This window comes from Cordyceps militaris (genome assembly GCF_000225605.1).
Source record: "Cordyceps militaris CM01 unplaced genomic scaffold CCM_S00004, whole genome shotgun sequence".
Taxonomy (NCBI): domain Eukaryota; kingdom Fungi; phylum Ascomycota; class Sordariomycetes; order Hypocreales; family Cordycipitaceae; genus Cordyceps; species Cordyceps militaris.
The window spans coordinates 1500687-1511003 of record NW_006271972.1 but is presented as its reverse complement, the minus strand read 5'-3'; the positions used below and the strand labels follow the sequence as shown (position 1 = coordinate 1511003).

Sequence of the window (10317 nt, the reverse complement as noted above, 5' to 3'; positions counted from 1 at the left end):
CGCAGGCGGCGCGGGGCTGCTCCGTGGGGCGGCGGCGGCGGCGAGCCCGGCAAGGGCGGCGAGGGTGCGCAGAGCGTGGACCATGGCGACCGTTTTTTGTTGTACAGCCGAGATTTATAAAGACTTAGGCAAAAAGAGAAAAAAAACGGAAGAATAGAGCGATGAGAAGGGGAAAGGATCGGAATCAAGGGGGTGGTGAGCGCTCCCTTTATGCATTTTGTCTCATTTTGCCGCCTTGTTCGTCTGTGCCCGCCCCCAGCGCGCCAACGCACGGAATCTCATTGGCAAAAGAATCCCTGCGTCGTGTCCGGACCAGAGCCCCAGATCCGTCTGACCGAAACTGCTGAGCCTTGTTTTCCCCTTGGTTATGCATTGAGAGCGGGGGGGGATTGTTGTGTAGAGAAGCGCCGAGGCAGGAAATCCTTCTGCAGCGTTGGGCACATGGTCTTGTGCATAAGACGTGAGTGGTTCCCGTCGCAGACAAGAAAGACAAAGCCAAAAGTGCAACACAAAACGGCCCCCCGTGTCGTTGTTAGGAAGGTCGATGAACTTGGGGTCGTACTCATCCCCCCCCCCCTCCTTCTATTTATATGTAGTATAGAGTAAAGACGCGGAGAATTATATGCAGGGTCTATTTGCCGGCATGGCGGCGGTGTCCGGTTTGGGATGGGCGTTTTCTAAAGGCCGTCCTGATTACTAGATTGGGACAGTAGAAAGCGGCGTCAAGATCGAAGCCGCCCCGCCATATTTCCGCCACGTGTTGGAGGACTTGTAGGACTTTCAGATGTGAATTTTGTATTTGCGGTTGAACTTTCAACTGGTGAATGGCATTGTGAGGGAATGGCGGTGAGATGGATAGGGTTTTCATGGGAAATGAAAATGGTGGCATTTTTTGTGAGGAATGAGGGTCGCTGATGGGCGGCCTGCTAAGTAGGTACCTACCTACAGTATGGAGTTACCTGGGCTACGTAGGTACCTACCTAGGTCGGGGTCCAAGGTTGCTTCGGCCCGGAGCTTATTAACTTAGTAAAAGGTAACTCAAAGCGCTGCCGGCGGCAATATCAGCTCTCCGTAATACCAAGTTGAACCTCGTCTGAATCTCGGTCCGTGTTACCTGTCCAGACGTGACATTGGTCGGCTATTCACCTGCTTGCCAACTATGGGTCGAAGTCATGGGAACCGATCTTGGCACAGCACGTACTCGGACGCATTGATTCCTGCGCACTTGTTTCATGAGGAAATCTGTCCCCGTGTTATCATCGCATAATTTGCAGGCTCCCATTTCTACGATGTGAAGCCACTACAATTGCGCGTCAGTGTGCCTGATGCAGTTGATTGCCATCTCAGTACCGAATCGCTGTCCTGTGTATTTACTTCCATGCTAGGTACACTGCTTGTGGAGCCTGGTTTACCAATGTAAGCCTTTTGTTTCCCGTAGGTCAGGTTCTTGGAGTGCAGCTCTTTTCTTGCCGTCGAACATCTCTGCTGAAATCCATTTTCAATGGGCCTCGTCGCATCTCGTACCCTATCTGTTGTTGGTGGCGGGTGCAAACAAACTAATTGATCTTGTTCTGATCTTGTTCTAATTGTGCTATTTTCCATATCTGACAATACTTAATAGCACCACACAGAAAATGCCAAGAGCCCCTTTTATTAGCTGAGACACAGCCAATCGTTTTCAGTGTGTGCTTTCCGCCACCGTCACGGGGCGCAAAGCCACGCACAGAGCTTCCATCGCCAAACCGATATACCGTGGCATCGCCAGAGGACCCTGTACAGCGATTGAATCAAGAAATCTACTCGGCAGAACGTCCGAACATGTCAATAGACTCAGCGTCAGTGATTTCGATGACTAGTGCAACAGGGGTAGGGCTGATGCTCTGTACAAATTACCCGTCGTCCCATGACATTCAGCTCTTGGACAACTTCATCCAGCCTCAGCCTCAGTGGACTCGCCGGCGCATTTCAGCCAATCTCTGTCCATGCCGATGGCTACCCCCAGCCTGACGGAGAAACCCAATCTCGCAGCTGAACGTCTTTTGCCGTAAAAAATACTAAAAACGAGGCAGACTGCGCGTGTGCCTGCATGCGAGGCGTCGTGCCTAACACGAACAAGGAAAATAGACGTGGGCTGGCTCACAAGGATGTGCATCTTCTTAAGAAGGGGGGCCTGCCGCCTCTTTGAAGTCTTTGAATCGACATTTGGCAGCTACCTTGCGTGTAAGTGACTGTGTTGTTGTAGACAACCTCACGACTTGACCCTCTGCCTTCACCCTCGCCTTCACCCCCCCGAACTTCCCACCGCAAAAATGGCTTCTTCCCTGCGCGCACCCGGCCACGAGCACATCCCCCGCTACCCCAGCGGCTGGATCACCATGCGCATCCTGCAGCTCGTCGTCGCCGTCGCCACGCTCGGTCTGTGCAGCTACCTAGTCACCACGAGCATCATCGGCGCCGGTTTCTACGTGCAAATCTTTACCGTGCGCGCTCCTCTCCCCCCCCCCCCCTCAGACATAACTAACACTAAAAAAAAAGGCCGTCTGCACAATCATCATCAGCAGCTGGCTCATCTCCGCCCACGCCTGCAGCCCCCGCGCCTTCAACTACTGGGCCGTGCTCGTCCTCGACATTTACCAGTTCCTGCTGTGGCTCGGCGGCTTCGCGGCCTGCGCCATCCTCGCCGTCGGCCTGTTTGCCGGGCATAGCCTCGACCGCGGCGGTGGCGGCTACTACGACTTCAACTACCTGCGTCGCCGGTACTGGTACCGCGACAGCTACACCATGACCGATGCCGCCATTGGTGCCGCCGCCGCCGGTCTTGGCGCCGTCGAGTGGTACGTTTGGTCCTTTTTTTTTTCTTTTCCTCTCTTTGTAAACGCGCCCGACCAAAAATCACTAACACAGCCCCCCCCCCCGTACAATAGCCTCTTCTTCTTCATCTGCCTCGTCGTCGACTCCGTCGTCATACACAGACATCGCCGCGATGGCCTGCATAGCCGGCCCGTCCGCCACATCACAGCCAGCGTCGTCATGATGCCCCCGCCGCAGCCCGGCACCACGTACCAAGCCGGGCCCCAGAACGGCGTGCAGTTTAGCCAGCAGGAGACGGCCTACAACCCGCAGACCATGTACGGCGCGCCACAGCAGCAGCAGCAGCAGCAGGGCTTCTATGGCCAGGGCTACGCGCAGCCGCAGCAGACGGGCTACTACGCCCCGACGCCGGTTGTGCCCCAGCACACGGGTACCTCGTACCACAAGACCGTCTCGCCCGTGTCGACGCAGCAGGGCATGGCGCATCCGCCTCCTCAGCAGCAGCAACAGCACAACGTGCAGTACTAGTAATAACCGGAACGGGTTGGAATGATTCGTGGCTTCTATCAAAGCATGGCGTATTGGCGTTCAGTTGCGGACCTCTTACAGTGTTGGTCGTGGAAAATGTAGATGAGCCTACGTGGCATGATAATCTGGTTGGATGATACTTGCTAATACTCTGACTGCGGTGCAAACAATTATCCTTATGAGATCCAAACCTGTTGTAAAATCCATCACATTATGTACTAAATGACGCTCGGTGATTACGCCTGCAGGCTCTTGGTCGCTCTGCGAATGCACTTGGTGATGATGCCAGACCACTTCAGAGCGTTGCTGTAGTCCTTGGCATCGATGCTCTCCATCAGTCCCGGATACACGGCTACATCATCATCGTTAGTACGAGGGTCACAAGCGTCGGGTACCATTCAATCTCACCTCCAGCGTAACCGGTCCACAGACCGGGCGCAAAAACAACGTGCTTGAACCAGCTGCGGCCGTCCAGGCCGCCTTCGAACAAAAAGTGGCGCTCCAGCTCCTTGTACTTGTGGTTGACGACGAGAATGGTGACGCCGAGGCGGATCTTGCCGACAATGTTCCACCATGGCAGGCCGTGGTCGAGCACCTCGCGCGCGTGCTCGGCCAGCTCGTCCAGCTCGCCGGCGACGATGCGGAAGCGCGCCAGCGACAGACGCATGTCCTTGAGGCTGGTCCAAAAGGCGTCGGCGTTGCCCCTCGCCACGTCATCGTCCTTGTGGAACGCATGGATGCTGCCAACGCGGCCGCGCTCGAGGAACAGCGCCTCGTCGTCGAGCTTCTCCAAGTAGGCGCGGTGGTCGTCGTCGTCGCTATGATCATAGCGGCGCAGCTTGTTCTCCACCTGGTCGAGGTAGCTGCCGAGCGCGTCGACGTACTCGGCGGCCTGGAACGGGATGACGAGGCTGTCGACCAGCTCGGCGACGAGGACGCCGAGCAGCTGGGCCATGCTGCGGTGGTAGCGGAAGCCCGGATCGCCGTAGTGGTCCATCCACCAGAAGCTGTCGTAGTTGGAGTGGTAGTGGTAGACGGCCGACTCGTCCCCGCCCTTGAAGCCCATGTCGATGCAGGGCACGCCGGCGTAGTCCTGGAAGGCGGTAAAGTCACTACCGCTGCCCATGGTGCTGATGTGCCCGTCCCAGACGTCGGCAATGGTCTGGCCCTCGATCGTCTGGTTGGCCGACGGGACCAGCGCGGTGGCGTCACGCAGCACCTGGTTGAGCAGCGGCGCGGCCGAGGCCTGAAAGACGGGGCCTGAGGCGCCGACGTCGACGTTGATGTAGGCCACGTTGGCGTCGTCGATCCAGGGCAGGTACTCCTCGACCCACTCGGTGCTGCCGATGAGGCCGTACTCCTCGCCGTCCCACGAGGCAAAGACAATGGTGCGGTGCGGCTGCCAGCCGGCCTCCAAGGCGACGCCGACGCTGCGGACGACTTCGTTGAGTACGGCGGAGCCGCTGTTGGGGTCGCCAGCGCCGCCGACGATCCACGCGTCGCGGTGGTTGCCGACAATGATGACTTCGTTTGGGACGGTGCCGTTGACGATGCCGATGACATCCCACTGCGGCGTGGTGACGTACTCTTGCTCGTTGTACAAGTTGAGAGCAAGGTGGGCCGGGGAGGGGCCGACGTGGTACTCGACACCCTTGTGGGTGAGCCCGAGATTGCGCGTCCACGGGTTGCCCAGGTCGCTGGCCTTGGGCCCGTGGCCGTTGAGCGCCTTGAGGATGGGCAGTGCGTCGGCGTACGAGATGGGCAGAGAGGGGATGGAGGGGATGGCGTCGGAGGGGGGTGCGCGCGGGGCGCCGGGCTTGGACGGGTAGCCGGGCGTCGTGGGGTCGCCGGGGCGGGTGCTGAGGAACTGGACGCTGCCACGCTGGACGCTGCTCGGCTGGCGCGCAGGGCCGTCGGGGTAAGCGTCGTAGCCGTTTTGCTCGGTACGCTCGCCGTCGTCGCCGGGGTCGCTGTAGATAAGCACGCCGACGACGCCGAGCTCCTGTGCGCGCTTAATCTTGAGCCCGCGGAAGATGCCACCGTACTTGGCAATGGCGATCTTTCCCTTCAAGTCGATGCCGGCACGGACGAGGTCCTCGTAGTCAGCATAGGTGCCGTAGTTGACGTAGACGAACTGGCCGGTCACGTTGCCGGTGGCCGAGTAGCCGTGAAAGGTCGGGATGCTGTCCGGGGAGCCGCTGGTGGGATCCTCGTCGAGCACATCCTCGGCGAGGGAGGCCTTGAAGGCAACGTCCCAGGCGTCTGCGTGGCCCTTGGTCTTCTTCAGCAGCGACAGGCTGTGGTCGACAGGGTAGTTGATGAAGACGTCGTAGGCGGCAATGCTAGAGGGAACGCCCCACGACTCCCACTTTTGTCGCGTCCAGTCGGCCTATATCAAAGCAAGACGGGGGGGGTTAGCACTGACATGCGCCTTGCGGCCAAAGTATTTTTATAAGCGGCGATGGGCCAACTCACCTGCGAAAAGTTCTTGCCGGCCAGGTGGGCGCCAGCAGTGTAGTACTCGCTCCATTCGCGGGCCTTTTCGGCGTCGGGGGTATCGAGCAGGATGTTCTTGAGCTGGGCGTAGGTAAGCGTCTCGCGGCCAAGGTCGGTGGCTGAGTGGCGGCCGTCGTGGGAGCGATGGTAGTGGTAGGGCCAGACGAAGAAGGCCTGGAAGAAGAAGGAGAAGATGCCCCAGAGAGCGATGCAGGAGACGGCGATGAGGAAGAAGCGGCGGCAGGTCTGGTTCTCGCGGCGGCGACGCTGGTCGACGGAGCGGGAGCCGCGGATGAGGGGCGTCGACTCGGCGTGGTGATGATGGTGGTGGTGATGGTAGGTGGTGTTGTGGGCGGCCATTTTCTCGGGCGGTGGTGGCGGTTGTGCCGCGGGCGCGGGCGCGGGCCAAAGGGGAAATGTAAACCTTGCGCAAGTTAATGGCAGATTTAAGGGGAAGACGCAGAAACAAAGGAGGAGAGGAAATGCGCCTCTAGAGGTTGTGCTTGCGCTCCCAATATGTGTGTTTGTTGGGAGCAAGATTCTCCCGGAAGTGGTGTGGCCTTTGGTGTTATAGTCAAGCCGCGTGGCTCAGCAGTGAACGGAAGCTGCACCCAACAGGAGAAAGAGGCCACCAGCCACCAAACGGTTACAAGCCGCTACAACGGCTAGCACCGGGTGGGTATTGAAAAAGAAATCAAGATATAAATAAAAGAACCAAGTATGTATTACTTACCCGTACGATTTCGTCATGGCCAAGTCAGTTGCATCAACCGAACGATGAAGAAGAAGTCGTTGGAGAAGACGTGGAAAGATGAGAAAAGATGGCAAGATATTTACGCTATAACTCACTCTCCAGTTGAAACTCGCTCAGCACGCCAGAACCAGGGAATCTTGTCAAGGTCGCATCCGCCAATGTCGTAATAATGCACGCCGCCGGGCACGTCAGGGTACGGCTCCCGCGCTGGAGCGGTTTTGGGCACAAAAGTACCTCACAAGGCTATTTTGTATGGAGGAGGTACAAGGCTGGCCGCCGGCTGCGCTAGGTCCTTGCCCCGCATCATTCCGGCTGCGGGCCCAGTGTGCTCCGAGACTCGGGGCCGGAGGGCTATTGTCGGTTGGGTTTGCCGCGGCCAAGCTTGTGTTGAGAAACTGTGCAGAATAGCGATTTTTTTTTTTCGAATTTGCGCAAATCGTGAAAAAAGTTCTCGTCCAACGGCCGACTACGACGTGCAGTGATGCGCGGGGTGGTTGGGCAAACACGCAGCGATACACAGGCCCGCTGGAGATGGTCACTCGCAGGCGAGACCTACAGACCCGATCGTTAGTTGTCTTTTGTACTGTTTGCTTCTTCCATCCTTGTTGCCGCATCAACCCGATCCATGCCTTTTACTCGACGACGCGATCGATAAATAAAGCCACCCTCTCGCATCGCCCTAGCCTCGACCCTCGACGGCATCCCGTCATCGGCGCCGGCAACAAGCCACAGTCTCAGCCGCTGCGCCGCAGGAAACAGCGGGCCGTTCTTCCGGGTAACAAGGTCAAATATCAGGGTTGATTTATAATAAATAGTTAATTGTACTCGGTAATTCGTACAATGTGGCGCGCCTTTGGCCCGCTCGAGGGCGTTGCTGTCCCCCACGTTTGTGTTCAACACATAAAGCCGTTATGTTATGCACGCCTTCCTTGTCCGATCTCGACAGCGCCAAATAAACCATCCTAGTTCGTTCGCCCCAACCCTGTCTTTTTTTTCTTTCCCTTTTTTTTCCCCCGTGTTGGCTCCCGTTTCTCGTGATATTTTGCATCCAACTACCATGGCCCATCCGCGTCGCTCTACACTGTTATACTAGAAGACCTGTTCGACCCACGGCGTCCATACCGCCTCCCCCACGGAGCCGTGTCCGTCCGATCCCATCGTCTGACGCAGCGACAATCTGCACGCCGGCTCAAATAACTCGCTCTTGATTACGTGCTCGCAGCCATGACCAAAGATGGCGATTCCGGGCCCAAGCTGCCCGTCCAGCAGCTGGCTATCCTCGGTACGCAAGAATTGTCCTTGTATTCGTTTTGCGCCCGGTCCTGTTGGTGCTGCAGCTCCGTCTTCGCCGGACCCCACGATGCCGTGTGTGAATGGAGAACAACGGCAGCCAAACTCACCACACCTAAGCCTTTCATTTCACGATAATCCGCCTGAATCATGTTTCCTCTCCATCTTCCATCATTCTCAACCGAGGAAACCGCTCCCGCTAACATCCCGCCCTCCAGCCGTCGCCCGCTTCGCCGAGCCCCTCGCCTACACCTCGGTGAACCCCTACCTCCCCGACATGATTCGCGGCTTCGGCATTCCCGAAAACGACATTGCCACCTGGGCCGGCCTCACCTCAGCCGCCTTCTCCCTCGCCCAGAGCGTCACCGCCGTGCCCTGGGGCCGCGCCGCCGACCGCTACGGCCGCAAGCCCGTCCTCATCGCCGGCCTGCTCAGCACCATGACGTGCTTTATCATTTGGGGCCTGTCGACGAGTCTCCCCATGGCCATTACCGTCCGCGCCATTCAAGGTGGCGGCAACGGAAACGGTACGTCTCTCTCCTTGCCTCTCCCCCCCCCTTGCCTGGTAGCAACCCAGTCTGACTGACCACTTCGCCAAGTCGGCATCATTCGCACCATGGTGGCGGAAATGGTGCCGGAGCGCCAGCTCCAACCCCGCGCCTTTTCCATCATGCCGCTCGTCTGGTCGCTCGGCTCCGTCGTCGGTCCCGCCTTTGGCGGCTTCTTCGCCAAGCCCGCCGAGCAGTACCCGGCGCTCTTTGGCGGCATCCCCTTCTTCACCACCTTTCCCTACGCCCTGCCGAATCTGCTCGCCACCGTCTTCTTCCTCATTTCCGCCTGCAGCGCCACGTTCTTCCTCAAGGTGTGTAACTCGTGTCCCCCACCAAAACACACAAACCCAGCTAACGACGGATGCGTCAGGAAACACTCGAGACCAAGCGCGATCGTACGGATTGGGGGCTTCTGGTCGGGCAGCGCCTCACGCGCGCCTTTTCGCGGAAGCAGAAAAAAGCGCGCACGTCGTCGTTTGTTGACGGCGAGGCCACGGCGCCGCTCGTCCCGTCCCGGCCGCTGACCCGCGGCCCCGGGAAGCCAGCGACGCTGGCGGACATCTTTTCGTATCAGACCGTCGTCACACTCCTGTCGTACTCATTTCTCGCGTTCCACTCGGTGGCGTACGACCAAAATATCACCGTCTTCCTCAGCACGCCCGTCATCCCGCGCACGCCCGACAACTACAGGCCGCCGCTGTACTTCAACGGCGGCTTCGGCCTCGACCCGGGCACCATTGGCACCATCTTCACCATCTACGGCGTGACCAGCGCCGCGGTGCAGTTCATCCTCTATCCGGCTCTGGTCGCGCGCTACGGCGTCTTGCGCACCTTTCATGTTTGCTGTACGTCTTCTCTATCTCTCTCTTCCTCCTATCTCACCGTGCATGGTGCCCATAACAAACACTGCTCACTCTTTCCTTTCAACCAGCCATCGCCTTGCCGGTTGTCTACTTCATCACCCCGTTCGCCTCGCTCCCTGCTACCGCGCGCGGCCGCTTCCTCGCCATCCTGGGCGTCATGGTCCTCAAGGCCTTTTGCATCATCATTGCCTTTCCCTCCACCACGATTCTCCTCACCAACTCGTGCTCATCGCTGCGCATCCTCAGCTCCCTCAACGGCTTCGCTACCATGTTCAGCGCCCTCTGCCGCGCCCTCGGGCCCGCCTCTACCGGCTGGGTCTTTTCCTGGGGCGCCGACCACGGCTACGTCGTCAGCGCCTACTTTTTCCTTGGTCTCGTCGCGCTGATTGGCGCCGTGCCGGGGTTCTTGATTATCGAGGGTGACGGCCCGACGGCCGGTGCGGCGGCGGCGGCGGCGGCGGCGGCGCGCCAGGAGGAGGAGGAGAGATGCAGCATGCGGGATAGCGCTATCATGCTGCCGAATGAGTCGGCCGTGGTGGGCAGCGACGACGACGACGGCGACGGCGATGAGAGGCGGCCGTTGATGGCCAGACAGAAAATTGGCGGCACCAAGTACCGCTCAATTGCTAGGCGGGAATAACGTTTGGTCAGTGATTCGTCTATTACAAAAGTAAACGGGCCGAGATTGGACAAGAGCTCTTGTAGGCATCTCGTCCCAAGACGGATGTTGGTTGGTTTGCTTTGTTTTGCATTACTTGTTCAGCATCATTAGGCGTTTGTTGCATTGGCGAGGGTGGGATGATAAACGACGGCGGCGGCAGTGGAAAGTACAAGACATGATACCTCGTAGCTATATTAGCTCTTTTTATCTGCATTTCAAAGCTACTCCCCCAATACAATTTGCACATATGAAGCCTTGGTCAATTGATCAACTGTCATGTACATCTTCTCAAGGTCGAAATTTCAAAAAAAAAATACAAAACGCCGTAGCAATGCTCGCTTCCACCCAATGCACAAAACGTGA

The 10317-nt window shown here is 58.2% G+C and overlaps 3 protein-coding genes across 3 annotated transcripts; 2 read left to right on the top strand and 1 right to left on the bottom strand.

The window, feature by feature from the left end:
• Window positions 1–2309: 2309 nt before the first annotated feature.
• CCM_05497 (uncharacterized protein) lies at window positions 2310–3339 on the top strand (the record flags this gene model as incomplete). Its single annotated transcript, XM_006670641.1, has 3 exons — window positions 2310–2480; window positions 2536–2834; window positions 2925–3339. 3 exons carry the CDS (start codon window positions 2310–2312, stop codon window positions 3337–3339), a joined length of 885 nt encoding a protein of 294 aa, XP_006670704.1.
• Window positions 3340–3575: 236 nt separating this feature from the next.
• On the bottom strand, window positions 3576–6195 carry CCM_05496 (glutamate carboxypeptidase, putative; the record flags this gene model as incomplete). Its single annotated transcript, XM_006670640.1, has 3 exons — window positions 3576–3691; window positions 3748–5728; window positions 5815–6195. 3 exons carry the CDS (start codon window positions 6193–6195, stop codon window positions 3576–3578), a joined length of 2478 nt encoding a protein of 825 aa, XP_006670703.1.
• A 1618-nt stretch (window positions 6196–7813) lies between these two features.
• On the top strand, window positions 7814–9933 carry CCM_05495 (MFS transporter, putative; the record flags this gene model as incomplete). Its single annotated transcript, XM_006670639.1, has 5 exons — window positions 7814–7871; window positions 8098–8406; window positions 8479–8741; window positions 8801–9275; window positions 9362–9933. 5 exons carry the CDS (start codon window positions 7814–7816, stop codon window positions 9931–9933), a joined length of 1677 nt encoding a protein of 558 aa, XP_006670702.1.
• Between the last annotated feature and the right edge of the window lie 384 nt (window positions 9934–10317).